At 33.2% G+C, this 25,895-nt stretch overlaps 4 protein-coding genes across 4 annotated transcripts; 2 read left to right on the plus strand and 2 right to left on the minus strand.

Annotated features, from left to right (window-relative positions):
- Nucleotides 1–12,289: 12,289 nt before the first annotated feature.
- Nucleotides 12,290–13,296, minus strand: LOTGIDRAFT_232566 (hypothetical protein; the record flags this gene model as incomplete). The annotated part of the gene is made up of 3 exons (XM_009056931.1): nucleotides 12,290–12,435; nucleotides 12,727–13,050; nucleotides 13,261–13,296. Coding segments are annotated over 3 exons (376 nt in total), but the record flags the coding sequence as incomplete, so codon positions are not given.
- Nucleotides 13,297–15,801: 2,505 nt separating this feature from the next.
- LOTGIDRAFT_232567 (hypothetical protein) lies at nucleotides 15,802–18,108 on the plus strand (the record flags this gene model as incomplete). Its single annotated transcript, XM_009056932.1, has 4 exons — nucleotides 15,802–15,871; nucleotides 16,027–16,281; nucleotides 16,504–16,543; nucleotides 17,937–18,108. 3 exons carry the CDS (start codon nucleotides 15,802–15,804, stop codon nucleotides 16,539–16,541), a joined length of 363 nt encoding a protein of 120 aa, XP_009055180.1. The 3' UTR covers nucleotides 16,542–16,543; nucleotides 17,937–18,108.
- Nucleotides 18,109–19,524: 1,416 nt separating this feature from the next.
- LOTGIDRAFT_232568 (hypothetical protein) lies at nucleotides 19,525–20,626 on the minus strand (the record flags this gene model as incomplete). Its single annotated transcript, XM_009056933.1, has 3 exons — nucleotides 19,525–19,810; nucleotides 20,034–20,158; nucleotides 20,607–20,626. The coding sequence occupies 3 exons, from the start codon at nucleotides 20,624–20,626 to the stop codon at nucleotides 19,527–19,529; spliced, it is 429 nt and encodes a 142-aa protein (XP_009055181.1).
- Nucleotides 20,627–21,795: 1,169 nt separating this feature from the next.
- Nucleotides 21,796–22,777, plus strand: LOTGIDRAFT_232569 (hypothetical protein; the record flags this gene model as incomplete). Its single annotated transcript, XM_009056934.1, has 2 exons — nucleotides 21,796–21,865; nucleotides 22,174–22,777. The coding sequence occupies 2 exons, from the start codon at nucleotides 21,796–21,798 to the stop codon at nucleotides 22,467–22,469; spliced, it is 366 nt and encodes a 121-aa protein (XP_009055182.1). The 3' UTR covers nucleotides 22,470–22,777.
- Nucleotides 22,778–25,895: the final 3,118 nt, after the last annotated feature.

Here is a 25,895-nt window from a genome sequence, read left to right on the forward strand (position 1 = left end):
AGATATTTACCCGAAAACTTGCTTTCGGCGCTGCGAGGGGGGTGGAAGGCGGCCACCGCGTCTCTCCCCCCCCCCCCCCCCCCCCTTTGGCAACCGCCACTGATAACTATTATCAATAATTATCATTTTGACTTAAATAAAAGGTTGCGTTAAGAACCACTCTGTGATGTCAATCATTTCACACCAATGCCCTAACGAGATATTTTCATACACTATAAATTAATTATGTAGCGATAAATTACATATCTTATATGTTAATAGTCATAATACACGTGTAATAGGAAAATGACACGATTTCCCCATTTTGCTCGTGCTTTTTGAAGTTGATAAATATTCTATATATGTATTATTTTTGGTAATTAAAGGTGATAGAGAACTTTACACGTGCGTTACTGATAATTATTAAACAATATATTCTCTACCGACATCTTAATAATTAGTGTAAAACATGGAATTGGATCTGTCCACCACTAATGGTCAGTATTCATCAATTATCTGTAATTAATGACACGAGAGTTATCGTTCGTGGCCAGATGGCGCCACGCTATGTACGCTATTCAGTCAATGAGCCTTTCAGTACTCTCAGCGGGAATTCTGAATTTTCTTAAGGTTTTTAAACAAAGGCTCCATTAATCACAGTTCAATAAAAATTCCGAACCACACCTGAACATGGTTAACACTTTCTATTATCTCCCTTTGACCATACTCATAAACCCATGACATTAAGTGAAGTTCTCGATCCTACTTTTGAGCACTTTTATAATTTATACTTAGTTGGCAGTAAGGGGTATTTATACCTCAGGGCCATGTGGTGGGCTCATTCAATTACACATTGAGTACCGCTATATACGTTTTTTTTTGCATTTTCATTGTATGGTGTAGGGTATATAAAATTAACCAGGTGGTTTACAATCAAAAACATCATAAATTAGCTGTTATTTTGAAAACAATATATTTTTGATGAACCACGTTGGCATCATGGACACCGCCATGTTGATTTTGGACGCACATCTTGTTTGTGGTATCCAGTGGAGTATTTTGAACGTGAAGTTGTATCAATAAACTATATAAGTGACAGGCTGTTGTTTTATCTCTTAGTTTAATATTGATCTAAGCGGAAAATAAATAATTGATCATATCAGTTGCAACTTCACGCTGACTTGACAGTGTTAAAGAGAGTAGGACTCGTTTTATTTCATTTCGTCAATGAATCAAGAATCTCACAGATGGAGCGAGATGGAACGAACACTGTGCCCTATGCTGTAATAGTAAAATTTTACATCATTGCACACTGCAAAGAGTTTACATTAGGATTATGAAGTGCCGCCGGGAGGAAGGTCCTATAATGAGGGCACAAACTGTCCTGGTAACATTTCCATCATTGCACATTTCAAGATGTTAAAAAGTAGAGCGTAAAACTCTTGGAATTTCCGACTTATATCAGGGAAGCTTATACTTTATGATTCTCAAAAATGCATAACAAAGGTGAAAATGTTAATAGGAGTCGAGAAGTACATATCACTTGACATAAAAGACTATTGTAGCGGAAGGAAGCTGATAATCATTACGAGGCTCACCCTTGATATTTTCCCACTAAAACAATCGATGGCAGACGTCTAGGTTTACAATGAAAACATTAGCAGCAGAAACCCAAATAAACATGACGTAATCTGAAAACTATTGATATCATTATTCAATATAAGACTAGCTATTGGGAAGAATAGCTGATAGCAAGTACAACTGTGAGCACTTTAAACAGGATGTCCAATAATGAGTTACGTGAACTGAGCCCTGGAGTGTCAACAGATGTTCTGTAAGTACAGCATGCGCTTTCATGCTAATCAAGAATATTTTTTTTACAACAAATGATAATGAAAGTATGACTTTAAATTATTCGTTGAAAAACATCCCAATATAATATGAAAGTATAATTAAATACGTTGGTATAGCAAGAGCGTAATTGTGGTTCGCGAGACTATGGTGTTGGAATACAAGTCATTTTAGAATTTAATAGAACTTATCGTCTTATATTCAGTGGGGCTTCTACGTGATAAGATGATGGCCCGCCTCTGCCCCCAACCCCACCCCCTACTTACAGTTTTTATTTATCATTTTACATAGTGAAAGAATGGCCTGTGTCCCCCTTGGAAAATTTTGTTGCCCATGCTCGGTCCCTTCGCCAAATGTTTCTACTGCCTATAATGACTTTACTTCTAGTGTGAGTTTTGTTACATTAATATTTCGAACGCTTTGGTACGTTTAAAACGCTTCGACTGACCTCTTTCAATAAATATATTTGATCTATTTTTAAATGTTATCATTATTTATCATGATATCCCTGCAACCAGAACAAATCACCTAGTAATAAGTTTCAGTCGATAACTCATGGAAAATATGTTGATAAATTTCATGTTAATTTTCCACGAGTGTGGCACATGGAAATTTTCCATCATTACAAATGACATAAGAAGTATTTCCAGTAGGTCCAAAAATAACGCATGAAGTGCAGAGATAAATTCTCGAATCTGATTTTAAGTTATTTCAGTTAATAGATATATTGCACTACGCCCATTAATGTCATAGAACTTTGTTTTGATTCCAATACAAAAAGTGATGTAAGAATTCAAAGAGCCGGGAATTGACGTAAGCTCTCAAATCGATAGTGTATCTGAAATCAATCCTCAACATGTTGAATCCTAGAAATCTCTGTATAAATATATCTTTGACAGTGATCGGCTGGTGTCCATAAAAATTTAAAAGTTGCGGAACTATTTGATTTCCAATATTATCGGATTCCTTACTGTTTCCAGAGTTGGCGTCGGCCATGAACTCCCAAGTACCATGACATGATAAGAGTATTGGAGCTTCTTTGAATATCATTAGTTATCGTTGGTGCTATTTACATTTTAGGGTGAGGTAGTAACTCAATCAAAATAATGAAATACTTTGTCTTAATATGAATTGTTGCTAAAACAATTGTGTGAGATATAGAAGGAACAAAAAACATCGTGTTTAGAGAGCGTTCAATATCGTTCTGGTTGATTTCTGGTCGTATAGATTAACAATAGCGTCAATAAGCGGCATACGTTAGTAATTTGGTGTAAAATGTGATATTATTTGTCTAATACAAGAGATAAACTGTTATTTAAAATCCATCACGTCTGCTCTATTTAACTGATCAATATTCTTACTATGATTATAGTAAAATCGACCTTCAACATATACTCAAGGTCGTTTGTTTTCCCGCGTTTCTGGATATTCAAATATTAACTTTTGGTTCCCATGAATTTCTGGACCAAGTCTTTGTTTACGAGTCAACAACAAGAAAAATTGTCTATTGACAAATTAAATGACATAAACAAATATATAATGAAAACAAAGTGGCTTTATGCCAATTTTCTTTTAGAAAAGATCGAAATTAAGGAAGATCTCGAATGGTCGATAAGAAAAAAAAATTGATAAAAAAACCACATGAAATTCACGATTAAAATAGAAAGAAACTGTGTTTTATTTTAAAGTAATCAAGGATGTACCTGACAGTTGATTCCGCTAACAAACAAATAGAAAACCTGAAAGTTATATAAAAGAGGGAAAATCGGAAGTAAGTAAAAAGTGACACCACACCTTCAACTACCTTCGCCGGAAATTTCGCCTAAAAACGATTTGACATTGTGCTTACTGTTTCATTAGGTAAACATTTTATCAAGTGAAATAATCATTTCTTTGATTCTTTGCCTGGGTTCCACAGAATTTTGTTTAAAAGTACCCGTTCCAGTAGATTTTGTTAGCTTGTCTTAGTGAAGCATCGTCAAGAACACACAAGTTCGTTCAAAATGCAAAATTTAGGTACTGTATTTTGTAATAAAATTCTGAAATCTGAAGACGATATTTTTGTACCTAGATTTTCATCATGTCATTGGTTGATTGAACCTATTTTCTCGCGTAATACCCTTTCCTATTTGTTCAAGATAAGATTTTGACCTCTGAATTCTGGGGTCAGGCGCCAGTATGATTTCAAGCGACATCTGGTAACGGTATTTTAATAAAAGTTGAGGTACTATTGAGACTCTTACATCTTATCATAATATTATTAATTCATAATTAACTTGAACAATACACAAATCTTTTGTCAGGGGCTTTTTTATCGTGTTGAATATTCTATTTGAGAGATTACTCCTTTGTGGTCAGTCTGTTAGCTTCTATTGTCCAACACACTATTATTAGATTCGGACAATTGACTTATTCTGTTCACGGTCTGAAGTTGTTTCATTCGATTGGCAGGTTCTTTTCAAGGATCGTGTTTGATGTGGTCAATTTATATAACATTTGGTGAAGTAGATATTGAAGAGCCTTCAAGCGAGGTGAAATGTCCCTCAAGTCGTACACGGTTCTTTTGTCTTAACGCGTGGCTTTTAGTTGACTTTAACAATTTGCTTTATGGTTAAATAAATAAAAAATGAAGTCAAAAACAAAACTAATATAATCTTTATCAAAATGATTTTATATTTATCATTATTTATTCATATTATCAGATTGAAATAATATGACAAATTGTAAAGATTTCGAGAAGAGTAAAATTCTAGCCAGGAGATCATCCATTGTATTAATTGTGGAAAATAAATACGCCCCAGGCAACCTTCACACTCAACTACTCTCCATACGAACTCTGGTCTGATTTAATTGCCACAATTGAATGGACAATATAACGGTACCCTCAATTTCATCAAGGCTAATTATTTCAAGACAACAATAATTTCCTTTATGTAAACATTAATGCTATAATGAACAAACGGAGTGAACTGTTTTAATTGGAAATGTTAACATATCAGCACCATTCCGTCTTTTCTTAACAGTTAAACATGTGTGTAATTCTGACAAATAAATAGTCCGAATTCCTACCAATTTGTACATCACAAACAGCGGTAGATCTCTGACTTTCTTTGATCTTCCAATTAACTAATTATTATAACGTGAGGGCTAATTACACTTGCCAGTATGAATTAGACGTTTTGTATTAAGACATAATGTAAACGATGCTACACCAATTAAATCTAGCCCATAACGTTCCACCACTGGTAGCCAAGACTTCGGATCTAAATCGCCAAAAGACATAGATAAGCTGAATCAACTAAGTAAGCGGCATGAAGTTACGAGGACAGATACCAAAGAGTGCAGAGGAGAAAAAGGAAAGCCCTGTTCATGTAGTTGTGGTCAGGGTCAGAGCACTGAACAACACAAAACTTTCTGATTCAGAATAGAAGTATAACGGGAAAATAAATATTAAATCTTTCCACATTAAATAGGAGAAATAGGAGAAATCAATGAGCAAAATAACGTAAAATATGATAGGCTACTTCATTTCTCTAAAGTTACAAAATGAAGGCAAAAGATCACGAATCCAGTTATCTTTGTAGTATATTACCTCCTACTACGATTCTATACCCCAAGTAATTAGAAACACTGCTATCAATAAAAACTGCACTAAATATTGCAATTGTTTTGTTTCAACATGTGTGAAAAATAAAACATGCAGACGTTCCCGCCTTGTCTGACTTATTGACTCTTCATCGCCGAAGGAGGGAATAGTAGGTTATAAAATTATCTTTTTTTCTGAAGAGTTCAGTATCAGATTTTCTATCTATTTATTTTTATCAGGATAAAATTTCTCTGAATTTCTAAAAACAATAAAATTATGGTGAATTTGCCAGCAGACATATTTTTCTGATTGAGGTTATCCTGTTTTTTTTTACATTCCTATGTCAGTCTATTATTTTTTTTCTTGATAAACTGAAAACATTTTTCTGTCGGATTTATCAGTGGTGGAGCCAAAGGGGGTAGCCGGGCAGCCCAGAAAGCAAGTTTTTTGGGCAAAATTCTCATAAGTATGTTCGGGCAATCTCAGATATCTCGCCCCGCCTCGGATGTAAACCTGGCTCCGCCACTGGGTTTTATAAAGGTGAATCGAAAATATTTCAAATTTCATGTTAAAATGATCGAGATGATTAATTTTCAAAATTCCGTTTAATCGTGTCTACTACACTAAATAAATCATTACTTCAATCCTTTCAACAGTGTAATATTTCGTCTGGACGTCTCGTGTCTTTAATTTACTTTGATTTAATTTTAATTACTCAGATGATGTGTTTAATATAGTTTAAATCACTTGGTTTAATGCAAATATTTTAATAGGAAAATTCTTCGAGTTGTTTATGTCTGTAAATGTAGAAGGTGTTAAATTACTCAAGGTTTATTAATTCAATCGCACCTGTATAGTTGTTTTTTTTTAATGGGCTCTGCATTTTTTCAGCATCACATTAATTACATGCCATATTGCCCACTGTTGAAAAGAATTGGTTTGTTATATCTTAATTCACGTTATCAGATATAATTTATGACATTATAATCGTTGTGATTGGATTCAAGGCTTAACTACGAAACCTCTCTACAATGATGATGTAATGATGTATTATTGGATAATCTAAATTAATACTAAGAATCTAATGCGTTAAGATAATTAGGCGACCAATTACTACATAATACCATCTGAACGTTTTGCCTTACCACGAGATATGAAACACAATTCGTATTTCTATAACTTATTATCTCAATCATAAAACCCTCTGATAAAGAGGGGGGGTGGGGGTCTGTTTCAGTACAAATCTGATGATATCACACTATAAAGACGTAATGAAAGTGTTAAAGATGACATCAGATATGGAGCTCTGTGTTGTCAGATGATTATCTTGCGATGTGCCAATGCGCTCTTTGTGATAACCGATTATTTCCTTATCATATTTTAAAAGATAATAATCATATTGTACCACGCATTGTTCATATTATCATTGTTAGTATGATTTACCATAGATCATAGATATTAGAACAATTGCCTTTGGGGTGTAGTTAGTATATCCAAGTTTGTCAGTTTGTCCATATATAACTAATTGGGCATCCACTTCGTCGGCATAAGCAAAACGCGTATAACCACAATATTCTATATGGACACATATTCCGAGGGTCTTTGAAAGTTTAACACAAGCAACTGATGGAGGATGTAATTTTTCAGTCATTGATCTGATTCTCGCATTGTCGATCTAAACCCCAATCACAGAAAGAAACACAAATGACCGTTTACATACAGATATAACGAGATGTTTCTTCAGTTTTCGCAGCTTCCTTATAGTGGATATTAATTTATAAAGAAATATACATCTTAATGGCATTGTGGCAACGCTGATATTCAATATTTTTCCTGAAATTTATGTTTAATTTAATTTTAAGAAAAGTAATGATAAAAATCAATAGATTATATTGCCCTGGTCTGACATGACATAATGTCACTATGTCAGATGGGTCATGTCATAATAGTAATATAATAAACATTGTCATTATCATTATACATAAACCATAATAAATAATAACACCACGTTATAATAATCAGCAACCCTTGATTTACCTCGTAGAGTGATTTATTGATATTCAGTGACGACTCAGATGAGCCGAGCCACTCTCCAAAAGGCAGAAGACTGCTAAAACGGGAGAATGGAAGAAGGAAAGGTGGGGTGATTTTGACTGAATCAGTTCTCCTAATTCTCTTTCAGCGAAATTGAATTTAGTCATTTAGTTATTTCCCTTATTTGCGTCTGTTATCTTTATAGGTGTGGGTAATCAAGCGAAACAGTAATGAACTAATGGTCTTCAATTGTCCGAAGATCCTGTGATGTTCTATGTCATAGGGGTCATCTAAAATATCCCATGGCAGTGTCGGAGTCTTTGATGTTGCCCAGTAGAGGCAGGACACTCATGACTGAAGATTAAACCAATATTTATGCAATTAACTCGTGTCTACTTGGAAGCTGATATTTTAGAGCAATTATGATGTATGATAGTGGTCGTTATAGCGAACTTCTGGACAAATATTACAACTCTGTTTCTTGCATCTTGGGTGATTTGTTTGATCAATCATAAATTGATTTGATTGTATCTCATGTTTAACAGATTCTTAAATTATGCATACAATTTTAAGGCTCTTTGTATTCAAGAATATGCAAAATAGAAAACGGTAAAACTTTCTTAATAAGTTAAAACATTTTCATTTTAGGTCCGAGTATAAAAAAAATAATTTGTTTTTATTTTGTTATTAAGTTCATTGAATATGAGCATCACAATTGCTCTAAACGTATCTTTAAACCTGGGCCAGTACATTCCATTAAATAATATATTTTAACTCAGTATTAATTTGTTATGCAAATCAAAGAAACTGTTAAACATAGGCAAAGTGCAGCCAGCAACAGGCTAATGACACTAATAAAATTGTAACACGTGATTCCGTACATCTCGTAATATCTCTCTTATGATTAACGAGATATCATTTTGTACCTCGCATTACTTTGCACCAAAACTTGGACGAACCCGCCTTTCAAAAGAGACGATTTGCTTGATGATGTCATAATAACATCATGTGACATCATATCATCTCATTATCTCGTAATATCTCGTTAGAGTGATTGATGAGATCTCGTTTACCACAAAACGTCTAATTACACGATTTGGATATCTTCCTTATTAGTAATATTGTATATCATACCTTCTACATTATATAATACGATCTGTGGACAAATATGAAAAACGTATTTAATACCAAATTTGGCCAAAGGAAATTGAACTAAAAATAGTATTGAAAAATAGACATTTCATCAGACTCTAAATTTAAACGCGGTTAACGACAGTCCATTTCCGTAAACAAATACTTGAAATTAATTGAATTGCACTCAGTTACAGTCTGAATTTCTGTTATTTTAAAAAGTTGAAGTGCATTGATACATAAGATGGTGCTTTCAACTTTTGAAGAGGTAAAGTTTCAGCGACCTCTTGTCTGTATTCTTATAATTAAGAGGAGATTAAAAATAATATTAAATTAGATAAATAATGAACCGTAAGTACATATTACATAAGAGAATAGTAAGCAAGCCCGTAGCACGGTCTCAGAATTGGGGGTGGGGTGGGAGTGGGGGTCTCAAAAGTCTGAAATCCCCCCTCTCTCTGTAGAGTTCGATTGTAACAAGACGTTTTTAACGTGTTCGGTCAAAATTTGTCAGTTCGAGTGAGGGTACGAAATATTTCTTGATGACGGATTAACATAAGCCTTGGCTTGTTTCCGGAACCCTATTTATACTCTGTAAATATTATATTTATAATAGAAATAAAATACTGTTTAAACTAGATATTTCTCTACATTCCTCATAGCTACGAACCAGTATATTAGTGTCCTTTACTCTTACTCTTCATAATTATTCCGAATAGGACAGTTTTTATTACTAAGTCCAAGTCTACTCGTTCCATTGTTCATGCAGTCAAAGGGCGTTGCTGAATCCCCCATTGACTTTATCAGATCACGCCCTCACTCTCAGATCGATATGATAAGCAGTATGATTAATTTACAAGGGATTATTTGTGAAACGTCGTATGCGGTAAAGTGGTCATTAATAGTATTTTATCCACTCCATCAATGTCAGTTGACCACGCCCTCCCTCTCGACTTCAATCAGATCGAGTTTCTATCTTTTGTTGGGGAAAAATATTACTTTTTATTTTACCGTTATGATGAATGTTTTGGTTTTCGTTTTATTCCCCCGGGGTTCAAGAAGTCGGAAACTGATAAATAACACAAAAGCTTTTTACAGCATTCTGCTGCTGAATTTCTGTAGTAACATTCCTGTTAGTTTGCTACATGAGCTCTTTGCATTTTTTGAAAGAAATATCCATCTTTTACCGAAGAACTGGAGATATATATTCATTCATGATAATTTTATTGATACCTTGACCAAAGCAATGTTGAAAAAACCCAATAATACTACTTAAAACGTTTTAATGATTATACCAAATTCTAAACATTTAATACAAACAGCAATATTATTATAACAAGGGTTTGACTTGATTTAATTATTGTCATCAGTTGACTCGGTAGTATTTTAAGATCATTCGCAAGCATCATATTTGATTGATAAACAAGTCAATGATGGTCCCAGACCACAAATCAAAAGTTTGCTCCGCATCTATTTTGTTGTCTTGTTGTTTGAGCTCTTATCATTCCTGACGATATACCACTTTAATTTTGGCTGAGGATTTGGACTTATTTTGTCCAAAAATGATCAAATCAATAATTATTTTTCCGTTCTAAAGGACATCAAGCGTTAGCAAACAAAGCTGACATTCATTACAGTCGAAAGTAATTAAGATATTCAGATGCCAAAAGTCAAGATGTTATTAATTAGACTGAATTTAACGCCTTTTGGTATGAATGATTAATTGACATATTAATGCCTTAATTAATGTCATCACTAAAATTCTCATTAAATTCTTTGAAAAGTTTCATTTATGACATTCTTATAGAGGCACCAAGATTTCTTGTTAAAGTGTTTCGCCACTTTGCAAGCATTTATGGAGGCTGGTACACTGTTCTGTGATATAACGTCTACAGAAACAGCGCTCTTTTCAGCAAGTTGTATCTCTTTTGTCTCGAGCCATTCACGTGCCATAATTCCGATCTTCAATGACTAATTTTCTCAGCAGTAATCGGCGACTTACTGAGTATAATAAATGCGATAATTTTAACCTCTTACATTGTAATGACAGTCAACTTCATATTAGCGTCAAGGGCAATAACTCTATCAATTTTCAATACACTACCTAACTACTATCAGTTGATAAGTTGTTAATGATGTAATGTTTACCAATTGATCGCCACAAGATTAAATGCTGATATAATCATTATAAACTTTGAAACTGTTTATTATATAATTATCACAGATTATTTGTTACACCAAGGGCAGTAACTCTTTCATGTTTAGATGTATAACACCTATCATTAACCTATCATTAAAAACGACGCCAATTTTGTGAGATAACATCATTTAAACAATATAATTTGTAACAAAGAGACAGCCAAATGATATAATTGAAGTGACAAGGGCAATAACTCTATTATTCACTTTTATTACGTCATAACAAATTGACGTTTATCAATTCCGATTATCTTGAAGTGTTTTGTAATTGACTTGTTTAATTCGATTGTTCGATTCAAATATTGTAATCCGATTATAATGCATCATGGAGTGTAACGACAGATAACTCTTATTGTATTGTGTACCGGCAGATAACTCGTATTTTATGGTGTGGCGTTGTATTTTGAGTTTTGTGTAACACCAATAGAAAGCAGAAGATGTTTTTATTTTGTTTTTACCGCTAGATGTAATCATATATTATATGCAGAAAGTCACAAATGCTTCGTGATACTCAGACAGCACAAAAAATAGTTTGCATATAATGTTCTGCATTATAAACTGATCTTACCGGGTAGCAATACAGCATTTATTTCTATTAATCTTTAGAGCAATTTAAAGAGTAAACATTAAACGGAGCTTTCACATTTGTTAATAAGAAAGAAATTTCACTAGCATGCTTTAATCGCTTATTAACATTTGAGCAATAAAGATGCGCTCTTTGACCTGGTAATTCATTTGATGGTGTTGGTTCCTATGGAAACTAAAATGGCGGTTATAAAGGGAGTTAATCGTATTTTACGACGTAGACAATATGTTACCAGATTTCATCTCTCTATTAATTATTTATCATTTTATTTTATTGTATTTTAATTTCTATTTATTGTACCAACTCTTTGATTATATTTACCGCCATCTTGATACAAGGGAGATAATTTTTCATGAATAATTAACTCCCTTTAATTAATCTCACTTTTACCGTTATTTGTGTTTAACTAAAGACAATATTGCATGCAGATAATGAGGGTTACCAGATGAAATAGAATATAAAAGCCTGCATATTAAGGGTTAATTTGTATTGTGAAGCTCTACCTTGACCGTTTCGCTTTGTTAACAAAAGAAAATTGAATGGTCATTATTGTACACAATAATCTATGACGTAGAACACCTGTTGTGATGTGTATCTTACTCAAGGAAGGTCAAGTGAGAGTTTAATGTCAATAGTTGGTCTTTAGATCTTTTTCTTGGACCGACACTCGCAACTCATGCTCACTAGAATACCTCATCTTATTCCGTTGTTTAACTTCTTTAGGGGAGCGCATTGTATATTAATTTACCAATAAATGTGAAAAACTCTACCACAGTAGGATTATAAATAGTCTACACTGATGCAAACCGGAAGACCACATGCATGTCAGAGGCTTCAAACTTAAATGTCAGTGACTGTAATTCAAAGGCATCTCCGATTTCCACAACTTTTTATAAGACCGATAGGAGAAAAAGGATTCCAGTATATCTGTGATATCTATTTATTAAAATATTCTGGTATAATATATATATTAATTTACAATACAAATTAGAGATATAATTAGAGGTATATATTAGGTAATATTTCATATTGTTAATTTGTTCTATAATCTGCTCATATCGTCTTGTAGCTGAAAAAGAGAATTAGTTAACATGGTTAGATTAAAGCTTTGCATACTACGTTTGATTTCGATTGGTCTTCGAGTGTTACTATGTCACCCAGTCCAGGCAACTTATAATTGTTCGAATACATCGCCAAAGAAATCTAGGAAATCGAGTTAAAAGTCAATCATCGTAAATTGCGTTTCTTGAATGACATTACATTAAGAGATCCTGTTTGCCCCGATTAAGTTTTATAACTTAGATTATAAAGGAAACATGGGGTAGCGTTACTTACATAAAGAAATGATCGATAAGCTTACCTTATTTCTTGTATCCGGTCATCATACCAAGTCCACCCATCATACCAAGACCGCCCATCATACCGTAACCGCCCATCATACCTAAACCTCCCATGCCCATCATGTAGGGGTTCATCATACCCATCATACCTAAACCTCCCATACCCATCATGCCTAAACCTCCCATACCCATCATGTAGGGGTTCATCATACCTAAGCCTCCCATACCCATCATGTAGGGGTTCATCATTCCTAAACCACCCATCATCAAGGGGTTGCCAGCCATGGTCATGGAGGCGAAAGCCAAGCAGAGAACGACGGCAATGATCTTGTTCATTTTGGATTCTAAAAAAGAAAGAAGAAGTATGATTTTTTGTAACAATATTGCGGATTCCAAATTATCCTCCATTTAATAAAATGAAATTTAGTCCTTTTTTAGGACAAAACTGGTAAGGATCGTTATCGTATTTACTTTTGCAATGTTCTACCCATGAATACAAATGTGCAAGTTGACTTCAAAAAGTGATAAATCTTGAATGTAAAAGGAGAACTTACTGTAGTCGTGGTGGTTGTTGAGTCGATGAAGTGAGATTGTAAAAGTGATGAACAGTGATAGAAATTAATCGTATTTATACCAAAAATATGATTCCCTAAAACTTCCGGTACACGAATTATCAATTAAACCAAGGGTTACTCATTTCAATTTGTTGAATAATAATATGGTATTATTTAATTGCAAATTATGGCTCAAGGCTAACCAATGTATATGATGTGTACAACAAGGATGTAAAATTATTAATCAGGGCCACAAAAAAATCAATGGTCAATCTAAAATAGTCTAATTAGTCACGAATAAAGTTTCGGTCAAGAAGTTTTAGACCACGATCAACCGGACTTTATTCTCACGGACGGAAATAGAAAAACATACATGAAAGCACATTTGGAAATATATTATAACAAAATCACAATTGACAGGGTTGAAAGATTGCAAGATGTATATTATAAAGGGGAAGGTAGTCCAATTGTATGCTATTTGACAAAAAAAAAGCCAGAAAATGAAAATATAAATATAAATGGATGGGTAATATGAGAAATGAAATATAATATGATGGGGGAATATAAGTAATGAAATATAATAGGATAGGGAATATGAGAATGAAATATAATAGGATGGGAATTATGAGAAAAGAAATATAATAGGATGGGGAATATGAGAAATGAAATATAATAGGATGAGGAATATGAGAAATGAAATATAATATAAAAGGACGGGGAATATGAGAAATGAAATATAATAGGATGGGGAATATGAGAAATGAAATATAATATAAAAGGATGGGGAATATGAGAAAAGAAATATAATAGGATGGGGAATATGAGAAATGAATTATAATAGGATGGGGAATATAAGTAATGAAATATAATAGGATGGGGAATATGAGAAATGAAATATAATAGGATGGGGAATATGAGAAATGAAATATAATATAAAAGGATGGGGAATATGAGAAATGAAATATAATAGGATGGGGAATATGAGAAATGAAATATAATATAAAAGGATGGGGAATATGAGAAATGAAATATAATAAGATAGGGAATATGAGAAATGAAATACAATAGGATGGGGAATATGAGAAATGAAATATAATAGGATAGGTAACATAAGAAAAGTAATATAATATGATGGGGGAATATGAGAAAAGAAATATAATAGGATGGGGAATATGAGAAATGAAATAAAATAGGATGGGGAATATGAGAAATGAAATACAGTAAGATGGGGAATATGAGAAATGAAATATAATATGATGGGGGAATATAAGTAATGAAATATAATATGATGGGGGAATATAAGTAATGAAATATAATAGGATGGGAAATATGAGAAATGAAATATAATAGGTTAGGTAATATAAGAAAAGTAATATAATATGATGGGGGAATATGAGAAAAGAAATATAATAGGATGGGGAATATGAGAAATGAAATATAATATAAAAGGATGGGGAATATGAGAAATGAAATATAATAAGCTGGGGAATATAAGAAAAGTGATATAATGTGATGGGGAAATATGAGAAAAGAAATATAATAGGATTGGGAATATGAGAAAAGTAATATAATAGGATGGGGAATATGGGAAATGAAATAATAATAGGATGGGGAATATGAGAATTGAAATATAATAGGATGGGGAATATGAGTAATGAAATATAATAGGATGGGGAATATGAGAAATGAATTATAATAGGATGGTGAATATGGGAAATGAAATATAAGATGATGGGGGAATATGGGAAATGAAATATAATAGGATGACGAATATGAGAAATAAAATATAATAGGATGGTGAATATGAGGAAAGTAATATAATAGGATGGGGGAATATGAGAAATGAAATATAATAGGATGTTGAATATGAGGAAAGTAATATCATAGGATGGGGGAATATGAGAAATGAAATATAATATGATGGGGAATATGAGAAATGAAATTTAATAGGATGGGTAATATAAGAAAAGTAATATAATATGATGAGGGAATATGAGAATTGAAATATAATAAGTTGGGGAATATGAGTAATGAAATATAATAGGATGTGGAATATGAGAAATGAAATATAATAGGATAGGGAATATGAGAAATGAATTATAATAGGATGTGGAATATGAGAAATGAAATATAATAGGATGGGGAATATGAGAAATATAATATAAAAGGTTGGGGAATATAAGTAATGAAATATAACAGGACGGGGAATATGATAAATGAAATATAATAGGATGGGGAATGTGAAACATGAAATGGAATAGGGCGGAGGCAAAAAATAGATAAATGAATAATCAATATAACGTCGAAGGAATTAAAAATTGTGTTATGAATAGAATTGTTTTAGGTGAAAGTGGTGAACTCAATATGCAGTGACTTAACAGCCATTTCGGAACAGAAAATTGTCCACAAATAATTTGTTTATCTTTCTATATGATTAGAGGTTAATGATATAAGATTGATTAATTAGGAGTTATTTAGGGAAGGAGGAAGTCAAAATCGATTTCGTAACAAAGTTTAAAAGAGTATAAATATGGTGTGTTAATGAAGGTAGAGTATCACAATTCTTACAACCTTCTAACTACCAACACCACAGCTTCATCAGCTATACCTGGTAAGTAGACAACCATACACAATTTATTAGCCTCGTGAGAGTCAAATTTCCAAAAGTGAATCAAGTTTGGATGAAATGAAAATCACTTGGTTGACATCGCTTACTGTGAAGAATAACTATTTCATATAACGTATTCATATTGCTTTCTTTTTTAGGTTTCAAAATGAACAGTATCTTTGCCGTCGCTCTCTGTTTGGCTTTCGCCTCCATGACCATGGCTTTTAACCCATTGATGATGGGTGGTTTAGGAATGATGAACCCCTACATGATGGGCATGATGAACCCCTACATGACGAGTATGGGAGGTCTAGGTATGATGGGTATGGGAGGTCTAGGTATGATGAACCCCTACATGATGGGATATGGTGGACTCGGTATGCTCGGTGGTTACGGTATGATGGGCGGTCTTGGTATGATGGGTAAAAAATAAGGTACGTTTTTTCCTTTTTATGTATTTTGCATCTGATACTCGACAATTTTTAGAATTATTTTAATGTTTATTACATCCCACATTTCTACATACTTTTCCGGAAAGGCTAAATATTAACTATGAAATCTATATGCTGTACTGAGAAAACTGAATTTTTTAATCAATAATTGGTAAAATAATTTATACTTGTTTGTATTTTCAGGTGTTAAACAGAAATTCATTGTTGCCATACTCACATAGATTTCTATTTTTGTATTAGATTTAATGTAATAAATTATGTTAAAACAAATATATACTTAATTTAATAATACTATGCCGAAATGGAAAGGAAGCATCTATGAATGTTATATTGCCTTATGGGTTAAAATATAAGGCAACTTATGGCAAGGAAATATAACACATGCAAAGGCCAAACCACATCTCTCCTGAGTTAAAGACAAGTTTTTATAACCATCGCACAATACCGGTGAAGGACATGTAATAATAGATGCTGACAGAACTAGTATAGTAAATGTCCTCACAAGAGTATATCCCTATACTACATATTATATCCTTTACGATTGATTAGAAAACGATCAACACCTTCAACAATGGGGTCACTTAGGAAGTCCGTGGAATTTCAGTATTTTGACGCGTAGATATATCATAGCCTATCCTCAACCTTATTCGGTCCTCGGAATTGATATTCGGATGGAATATGGGCAAGTTTTAGGCCATACATAAAATGTCGCATTTTATGGGATATGGAGCATCTTTTGAGAAATTTAGTTTTTGAGAATTTTCATCATGTTGGAATCCAAATTTTGCATAAATGTTAGTATTCATACATAAAGCATTCGCGAGTTCATCCGTAAATACCTTCCTAGGAACGGGTAGTGCCAGATTTGTTGGGCTAAACTTAACCAAGACATAGTACTGATTGCATTTGTGAACAAACAGCGACAATTGACTTGAACGGTTACGCCAGCAGGTTTTTCCACAATAATCCTCGCTCACAGATGGTTTGATTGAACAAAGTTGTGATTGTTGCTGCTGAAGCTGACTTTTTCTCCAACTCGGATCAGACCATCTCGATTGACATTTTGAGTCAAAATACAAGAAAACAACGTTGGATCAAATGAAAACCAGTTTACTGAGAAAGAACAGCTATAATATAATACAATATTCTATTTTCCAGAAACCAAAATGAACAAGATCTTTGCCGTCGTTCTCTGTTTGGCCTTTGCCTCCATGGCCTTGGCTGGTAACCCCCTGATGATGGGTGGTTTAGGAATGATGAACCCCTACATGATGGGTATGATGAACCCCTATATGATGGGTATGATGAACCCCTACATGATGGGTATGGGAGGTTTAGGTATGATGGGAATGATGAACCCCTACATGATGGGGTATGGTGGACTCGGTATGCTCGGTGGTTACGGCCTTGGAATGATGGGTAAAAAATAAGGTACGTGTTATCAATATGACATCTGGCAGCTGACCCTCTGACTATTTTCGGTGTCATTTTTTTACGTCCCACATTTCTACTTTGTCGGTACAAACTGCGACAGTAAATAGTAAAGTACTTTACATCCTTCTTGTTTGTATTTCAGATGTTATACAGACGTTCATTGATGTGAAACACAAAGAGAGTTCTATTTTTATATGCAAGTTATTACAATATATTTATTTATAATAAATCATGTTAAAACAACTAAATGTGTTCTTAATTCAATTATATTATACCGGAAGGGAAAGCAAGCATTAACGAATGGAATATAGTTTCATGGGTCATCTTAAGGAAGGTGTTATGTAGTTGAATAAGATAAGTCAACCCCCCCCCCCCCCCTCCCCCTTCCTATTGTTCGATGACGTTAAATACGTCGTGTAAAGATCGTACAATACATGCAAGGCGATATAATGATAGCTGCTAACAGGACTATTATACTAAATTTCATCACTTCCGGTTTTTAAATGAGAACTTCTTGTTTCTAAAAATCACGTCGGCTGACCACGAAACCAGTGTAAATCTAAAAATATGGACAAATACCATACTGATTAGCTATAACTCATTATTCAAAACACTCAAGAAAACAATCCAAACCGGAAGTGATGCATGATCCTAGAATGACTCATTTCCGCAAAGGTTTAATAGATTCGCCATTTTTTTTATTTCATTTTATTTGTATGATTTTGTTGTCTATCTAAACCGTATCTATAACGGGTTGGAAATAAAATATTGAATTTTGGATTTAATTTCTATTTATTTCCTTCGAACTTTTCAGAAAATTTGAAAGTCTGTATATTTTGACCTTGACCTTAGCTATCTAAACTTTCGGTTTTAAAGCCATATGAAAATTTACATTTTTCAAAGATATATAACAATGAAACGTAAATATATTCTTTGAAGTACTGGAATTTTTACGACTAAGGTTTGTTCTTTTCATAATCAGAATGTATTCTTTTTCATCTTTTTGATGAAATAGGACATGAAGGGCTCCATGCAATATTTCAAATAATTAAATTTGGCATAATAAAAAAGAAAAAAAGAAGAAAAAAATCCAATACTATGTTAATTTATGGTGTTAAAATGATTAACAGGTTTTGTAACATCGGTAACTTTGATTGATTGACATGCGCTTTTCACCTCTGGTGTAATTCTTAAGCGACATTTAACGGTAGCTGGATGTGGAATCAGCCACACAAAATTAAATTGATACGTTTATTGTGCTTACGAACGAGACAAATCTGGCCTACATGATAATAACGTTAGCAATAAAACAATAGCGATGTTTTTGTATTGGGGATAATAAGGCCACATAAAATTAATAACCATAAATTGAAGTAAGGCAAAACCAAGACGAAATTTGAAATATATATAACTCTTTGATGTCTCCACCATAATTCTATCTAAAAAAAGAAATCAGAGCAGTTGTCATAAGACGATATAAACACGAAAAAGGAGTCACATTATTCAAGTCAATACCCTAGATCCTTTCTTCAGTCTCGGGATAAACAACGTCATTTTAACATTGAACAAGCCAGAATCAGGGAAAATAATATATTTTATTGTAAATAACTGCAAATATAAACAGGGTACAAAATTGTTTGCAGGCTATCTGGCGTTATTTAGGAGGGTTCCCTTTGTATCGATAATTTATTTGAAAAACGTGGGTTGTAATAAATCTTTTCAAATTGAAGTGATACAGAAAATAGTCAGAAATCCAGTGGATAAAACATACCTTATTTTTTACCCATCATTCCAAGACCGCCCATCATACCGTAACCACCGAGCATACCGAGTCCACCATATCCCATCATGTAGGGGTTCATCATTCCCATCATACCTAAACCTCCCATACCCATCATGTAGGGGTTCATCATACCCATCATATAGGGGTTCATCATACCCATCATGTAGGGGTTCATCATTCCTAAACCACCCATCATTAGGGGGTTACCAGCCAAGGTCATGGAGGCGAAAGCCAAACAGAGAACGACGGCGAAGATCTTGTTCATTTTGAATTCTGAAATACAATACAAAATCTATGATAATATTTCGTACAAAATTATACCGAATCTCAAATCAAAACACGAATTGAAATACGTTGTATCATTTTATTTCCTTAATGTTTATTCAAAACTTCTGATTATTTCAGTATAGTACAGTACAGTACATCTGTACAGTTCGTGCTTTCTATGGCTTAACATTTTACAAGGTTAATAAACTGTGTATGGTTGTCTACTTACCAGGTATAGCTGAAGAAGCTGTCGTTTTGGTAGTTAGAAGGTTGTAAGAATTGTGATACTCTATCTTCATTAACACACCATATTTATACTCTTTGAACTCTGTTACGAAGTCGAATCTAACTTCCCTGTTTTTACAATAACATTACATTACTCTTTAATGTTGCCGTTTAATTGATAATTAATTACATAGATTATGTAAGTAAGTAAATTATACGCAAATTGTTTTTTTTGATAAATTTTCACCATTTCCTAATGGCTGTAAAAGCTCTTCGTGTTGAGTCCACAGTTCTTATCTAAAACAATCTTTTTAATTACATTTTAATATCCCTGAGATGTTTTCCTTCAATTTTATTATATCCTTGTTATACAGTATTTCATTTTTCACATATTCCCCAACCTTTGACATTTTAACCATGGTGTTATTTTTCTTTACTTAAATTCCCTACTTTCATTTAGTTTTTCAGATTTTTCTTCTTTTATTAATCCCCTATTATATATTTTATATAATTTATATTTTATTTTTATATTTATCAATATCCTCCCTTTTAACATCTCAGTTTTCATATTACCCACCCGTTATATTTCATTTTCATTTCCCCATCCTATCATATTTCATTCTCTAATTCCCACCCGTTATATTTTATTCTAATTTCCCCATCCTATTATATTTCATTCTCATATTCCCATCCTGTTATATTTCATTCTCATATTCCCTATCCTGTTATATTTCATTCTCATATTCTCCATCCTGTTATATTTCATTCTCATATTCCCTATCCTGTTATATTTCATTCTCATATTCCCCATCCTATTATATTTCATTCTCATATTCCCCATCCTATTATATTTTTTTTTTATATTCCCTATCCTGTTATATTTCATTCTCATATTCCCCATCCTATTATATTTCATTCTCATATTCCCCATCCTATTATATTTCATTTCTCATATTCCCCATCCTATTATATTTCATTTCTCATATTATTCCCATCCTATTATATTTCATTCTCATATTCCCCATCCTATTATATTTCATTTCTCATATTCCCCATCCTATTATATTTCATTCTCATATTCCCCATCCTATTATATTTCTTTTCTCATATTCCCCATCCTTTTATATTATATTTCATTTCTCATATTCCCCATCCTATTATATTTCATTTCTCATATTCCCTATCCTATTATATTTTATTTCTCATATCCCCCATCCTATTATATTTCATTTCTCATATTCCCCATCCTATTATATTTCATTTCTCATATTCCCCATCCTATTATATCTATTATCATTTTCTCCTGCCTGTTATAATTTATCTTTAATATTGTTATATTTCATATTTCACACCCTGTTATATTTCATTTTTTATATTTTTTATGTATTGTAAAAGGTGTCTGTGATAAAATATCATTAAAGGTGTCTGTATAAAATAATGTATAGGTTAAGGTATTGGTTTGAAATAACACATTTTTAAAGATGTTTGTTTGTAATGTTATATTGTTAAAGTTGTCTGGTTGTAACGATATTTGTTAAAGGTTTGTTTTTTATCAATAATGAGAGTGTAAGAGATATAAGTCATGTGGAAATTTCAGAATTATTAGTATTTTACAGCTTATCCAGGAAGCTATTAAGAAAATTCTGAATCGATCAGAGTTTGAATAGTTAGAATGATTAATTAGTGATATTATTTCTTAATGAATTAAATTTTTATATTAAAATGGTGATGTAACAGTGTTTAAAGAGTATAAATATGGTGTGTTAATGAAGGTAGAGTATCACAATTCTTACAACCTTCTAACTACCAACACCACAGCTTCATCAGCTTTACCTGGTAAGTACAGAACCTAAACCTACGCTGAAGAACATCATCGACTGTGTTACTTAACGTATGGCTCAGGATAGTTTTGGGTGCTCACCAGGACAACAACTGGTTTGGAAGCCCAATATTTCGATATAAGTTATCAAGCTGTTGTGTATAATGAATCTTATCAACATGGGCAACATCGAGTTATGAACATGATTTTAAAAAGAATACTAATGTGATGCTTTTCAAATATGATTTGACTCAAATGTTTTACCTACAGTTGCTTTGCTCTCTTAATGTATTTAAAGTCAGTGTTTCTTTGTTTTCTTTTTCAGAACTAAAAATGAACAAGATCTTTGCCGTCGTTCTCTGTTTGTCTTTCGCCTCAATGACCTTAGCTGGTAACCCCTTGATGATGGGTGGTTTAGGTATGATGAACCCCTACATGATGGGTATGATGAACCCTTACATGATGGGTATGATGAACCCCTATGATGGGTATGCAATGATGGGTATGGGAGGTTTAGGTATGATGGGAATGATGAACCCCTACATGATGGGATATGGTGGACTCGGTATGCTCGGCGGTTACGGTATGATGGGCGGTCTTGGTATGATGGGTAAAAAATAAGGTTCGTTTTATCCATTGTTTCTCTGTCATCTTGCATTCTGACTATTTTCTGTATCATTTCAATTTTAAAAGTTTAATACGTCCCCATATAATGTTATATTCATATTAAAACTCACAAAAATCTAAACATTTACCTAAGATAACTAACTGATTGTTTGGGAGTAAACTCGACTTGACATTGAATCTGTAATTATTAAAATACTTGTTTGAATTTTTTCAGGTGTTCCTTGATATCATACACACAGAGAGTTCTATTTTTATATTCAAATTAGTACATTATATTTATTTATAATAAATCATGTTAAAACAACTAAATATGTTCTTAATTCAATTATAATATACCGGAAGAGAAAGCAAGCTTCAATGGATAAAACTGAATAAAATATAGTGCCTTATAATTCAAGGCAGCTTTTATTGTATAGTACGATATATACCCCAAGCCTCTCTCCTGGTCCGATGACTTAAATAGCTGTTATATCGTCCTATATAGGTACTGGCCAAAATAATGGTAGCTGCTGACAGGACTAGTAAAACATGTCATTTCAGCTCACAGTCCTAAGTTTTACAACCACTTGGCGGACCTTGGAATCTGATGGTCCATTACTCTTTCATATTTCTGATTAAGAACTTTATCTGTTCTGAGCACCCTGAAATTAGATTTATTGTTCCTAAATTTGAACTTTTGTTTCTCTTGTGTTGTACAAGGCTCCTTTGTCGCATCTACTACCTTTTGTCATTTAAAATGCATCTACCAAATTGTTTTCATGTAGTAGTGTTCTTTTCGTGTCTGATAAAAAACTCATTTCAAATTCAAGATAGCTTGCCAGGCAAACAGACGTCCACAAGCAGCTTTGTTTAAAACATTTGGGAGAACGGCAACCATCACTTAGTCATACAATTCTCTCTGAGCCTTTTGTGTTCTCAATAAGGCTCTCTTTACAATGTTAACAAACAAGAAACCAAACACCTTTTGCAGAACAAGGCCAGTTTTTCATTAGATATTTTATTATTTTTTAATTTTTGATAGGATTTATCCTCGATTAATTACGGATAATTTTACCAAATTTCATTTAAAACGGACCTTAATTCTGCCAACTACAATGATTAAGTGCTAATACGCGATTCAAACAAAAATGGCCATAACACACGTCGATAGCGTTAATCCATGGGTGATAATACACCACTTTTCGTCAAAATACTTCTAGAGTGTTTTCGAGCTAAGATGCAACTCTTTTTGAAAACAGGGGCATTAACTCATATGTTATATATTGTTCAATTATTCTATTTTTTTTTCGATTGATTTTTGATGGAGATCATCCTCGTGTGAGAGTTAACAATCTCATATCTCTTGACCTTTACCGGGCTTAAGGTCAACCCACAGTTGATACTTTTGCATTTGACCTAATATCTACTTTCGATTTTATAATTGTCCAAAAAACCAGCAAAATTTGTACTTCAAATTTCAAATATCGAACATGTGTGAAAATATTGATAATGATTGAATCTATCACAATTGTTGAACAAATTTTAGAATTTTCACATTTTAAATTTTTGACCTTGACCTTTATGACCTTACTTTTTACAGGGTCAAAAGACACTGATCTAGAATGTCCATTTACACTTTGACCTGTGATATCTGAAATCATCTACTTCCGGTTTTACAGGCGGTGGAAATGGCAATTTTTAAAACTTTCAAGGATCATATCTCGTGACCTTGACCTAAGGTGACCTTTGAAAATCGACTTTTAACTACCAAATGTTATCAAATTATTGCAGACCCCTCACCCAAACATGTTTGCCTCATAGAAACAAGACAATACCAACACTCGATCGATATTGATTTAAAACCGTGTTTAATCTTGATATCGTATTGATATTGTTACAATGCATCGAATGCATCGATTCACTGTCGATGATCTGTAAATTTTAATTCGGCTGCTTTTTTATGAAACAAAAGACACCAATCTCATCCGATCGGTATGTAAACCACGGCTGCACTACCATGAGCAGCGTCTCGATTTGCCGACAGAAAACAGATAAAAGTTGAAATTGAACTTACTCTGGCAGTAGACAAGGTTTTCATTTGATAGGATTTCTTTATAAGGTTTTTACACACTGTCATTATAACTTCAAGATTTTGAACTGCGGGAAGTTTGTAACTAAGTATTGCGACAAATGATTTCTTCATTTGATTGACAAATTCAATCTCAATTTTAGACGTTCTTAGCAGCTTAAAGGGGGTATTACCCTTTTTTTTCTATGTCAGCGGATGAACACAATTTTATCCCCTTTCTTCTTTTCGGGAAAACAGATGTCAGTATGTCTGCGATCCAATAAAAACTGTTTGAACTGACGATTTTTGTCCAGTGTCCAATTTTGTGGTAATATAGCTTTAATTGGGGGAGGGGTCGGTTAGGTTGTGAGTGGCAAAGTCTGAGACAGTCTAAATTGTCAACAACTGCTATCTAAGCAACATATTGGATAATCTGATTCATTGCTTAAAGCAACGACGAAACTCACGAATCACAGTTTCTCACGTTGCTCATATGCTTTCTATAAGGAATGGAATATCATCAGGATATTCTAGTTGTAAATTCCTGTAAGTGTAATATTAGCGCTTCACGTATATCAACTGAAACAAATCCGTTCTTTGAATCGCAATTCGACTAGGTTCAATAAATCGGGTTGTAGGACTGATATGGAAACGTGCCTGGGGCGATAAAGCGGTGTAATGTCTATTATAGAAAAATATGTACACTAGGAGAATAATAAGACTTTTGTTATATTCGGATGATTTATTTACTTGAATATATTGTAATGTATTATACAACAGTATAATGATAAATAACTGTATAATATCACATATATCCACCTGAAAACATAAAAATACAAAATATGAAAATAAAACTTTACATTGGGTACAATCACAAACGCATGCAATGGACACCGACACCGGATTTGAATATAGTGTAATTACAGGTCATATTCATTGTGCATACCTCGAATTTTCCCCATTTTAACCCGTCAAAATATTGGCAACACTTACCATTTTATTTCTTGTATCCAGTCATCATACCAAGTCCACCCATCATACCAAGACCGCCCATCATACCGTAACCGCCCATCATACCTAAACCTCCCATACCCATCATGTAGGGGTTCATCATTCCCATCATACCTAAACCTCCCATACCCATCATGTAGGGGTTCATCATACCCATCATACCTAAACCTCCCATACCCATCATGTAGGGGTTCATCATTCCTAAACCACCCATCATCAAGGGGTTACCAGCCAAGGTCATGGAGGCGAAAGCCAAACAGAGAACGACGGCAAAGAGTTTGTTCATTTTGATTTCTGGAAAACAACGAAAACATGCTTTTAAAAAATAAAAAAAGAAATAGCAAGGTATTTAAAAGCGCGGA

Source organism: Lottia gigantea (genome assembly GCF_000327385.1).
Source record: "Lottia gigantea unplaced genomic scaffold LOTGIsca_29, whole genome shotgun sequence".
NCBI lineage: Eukaryota > Metazoa > Mollusca > Gastropoda > Lottiidae > Lottia > Lottia gigantea.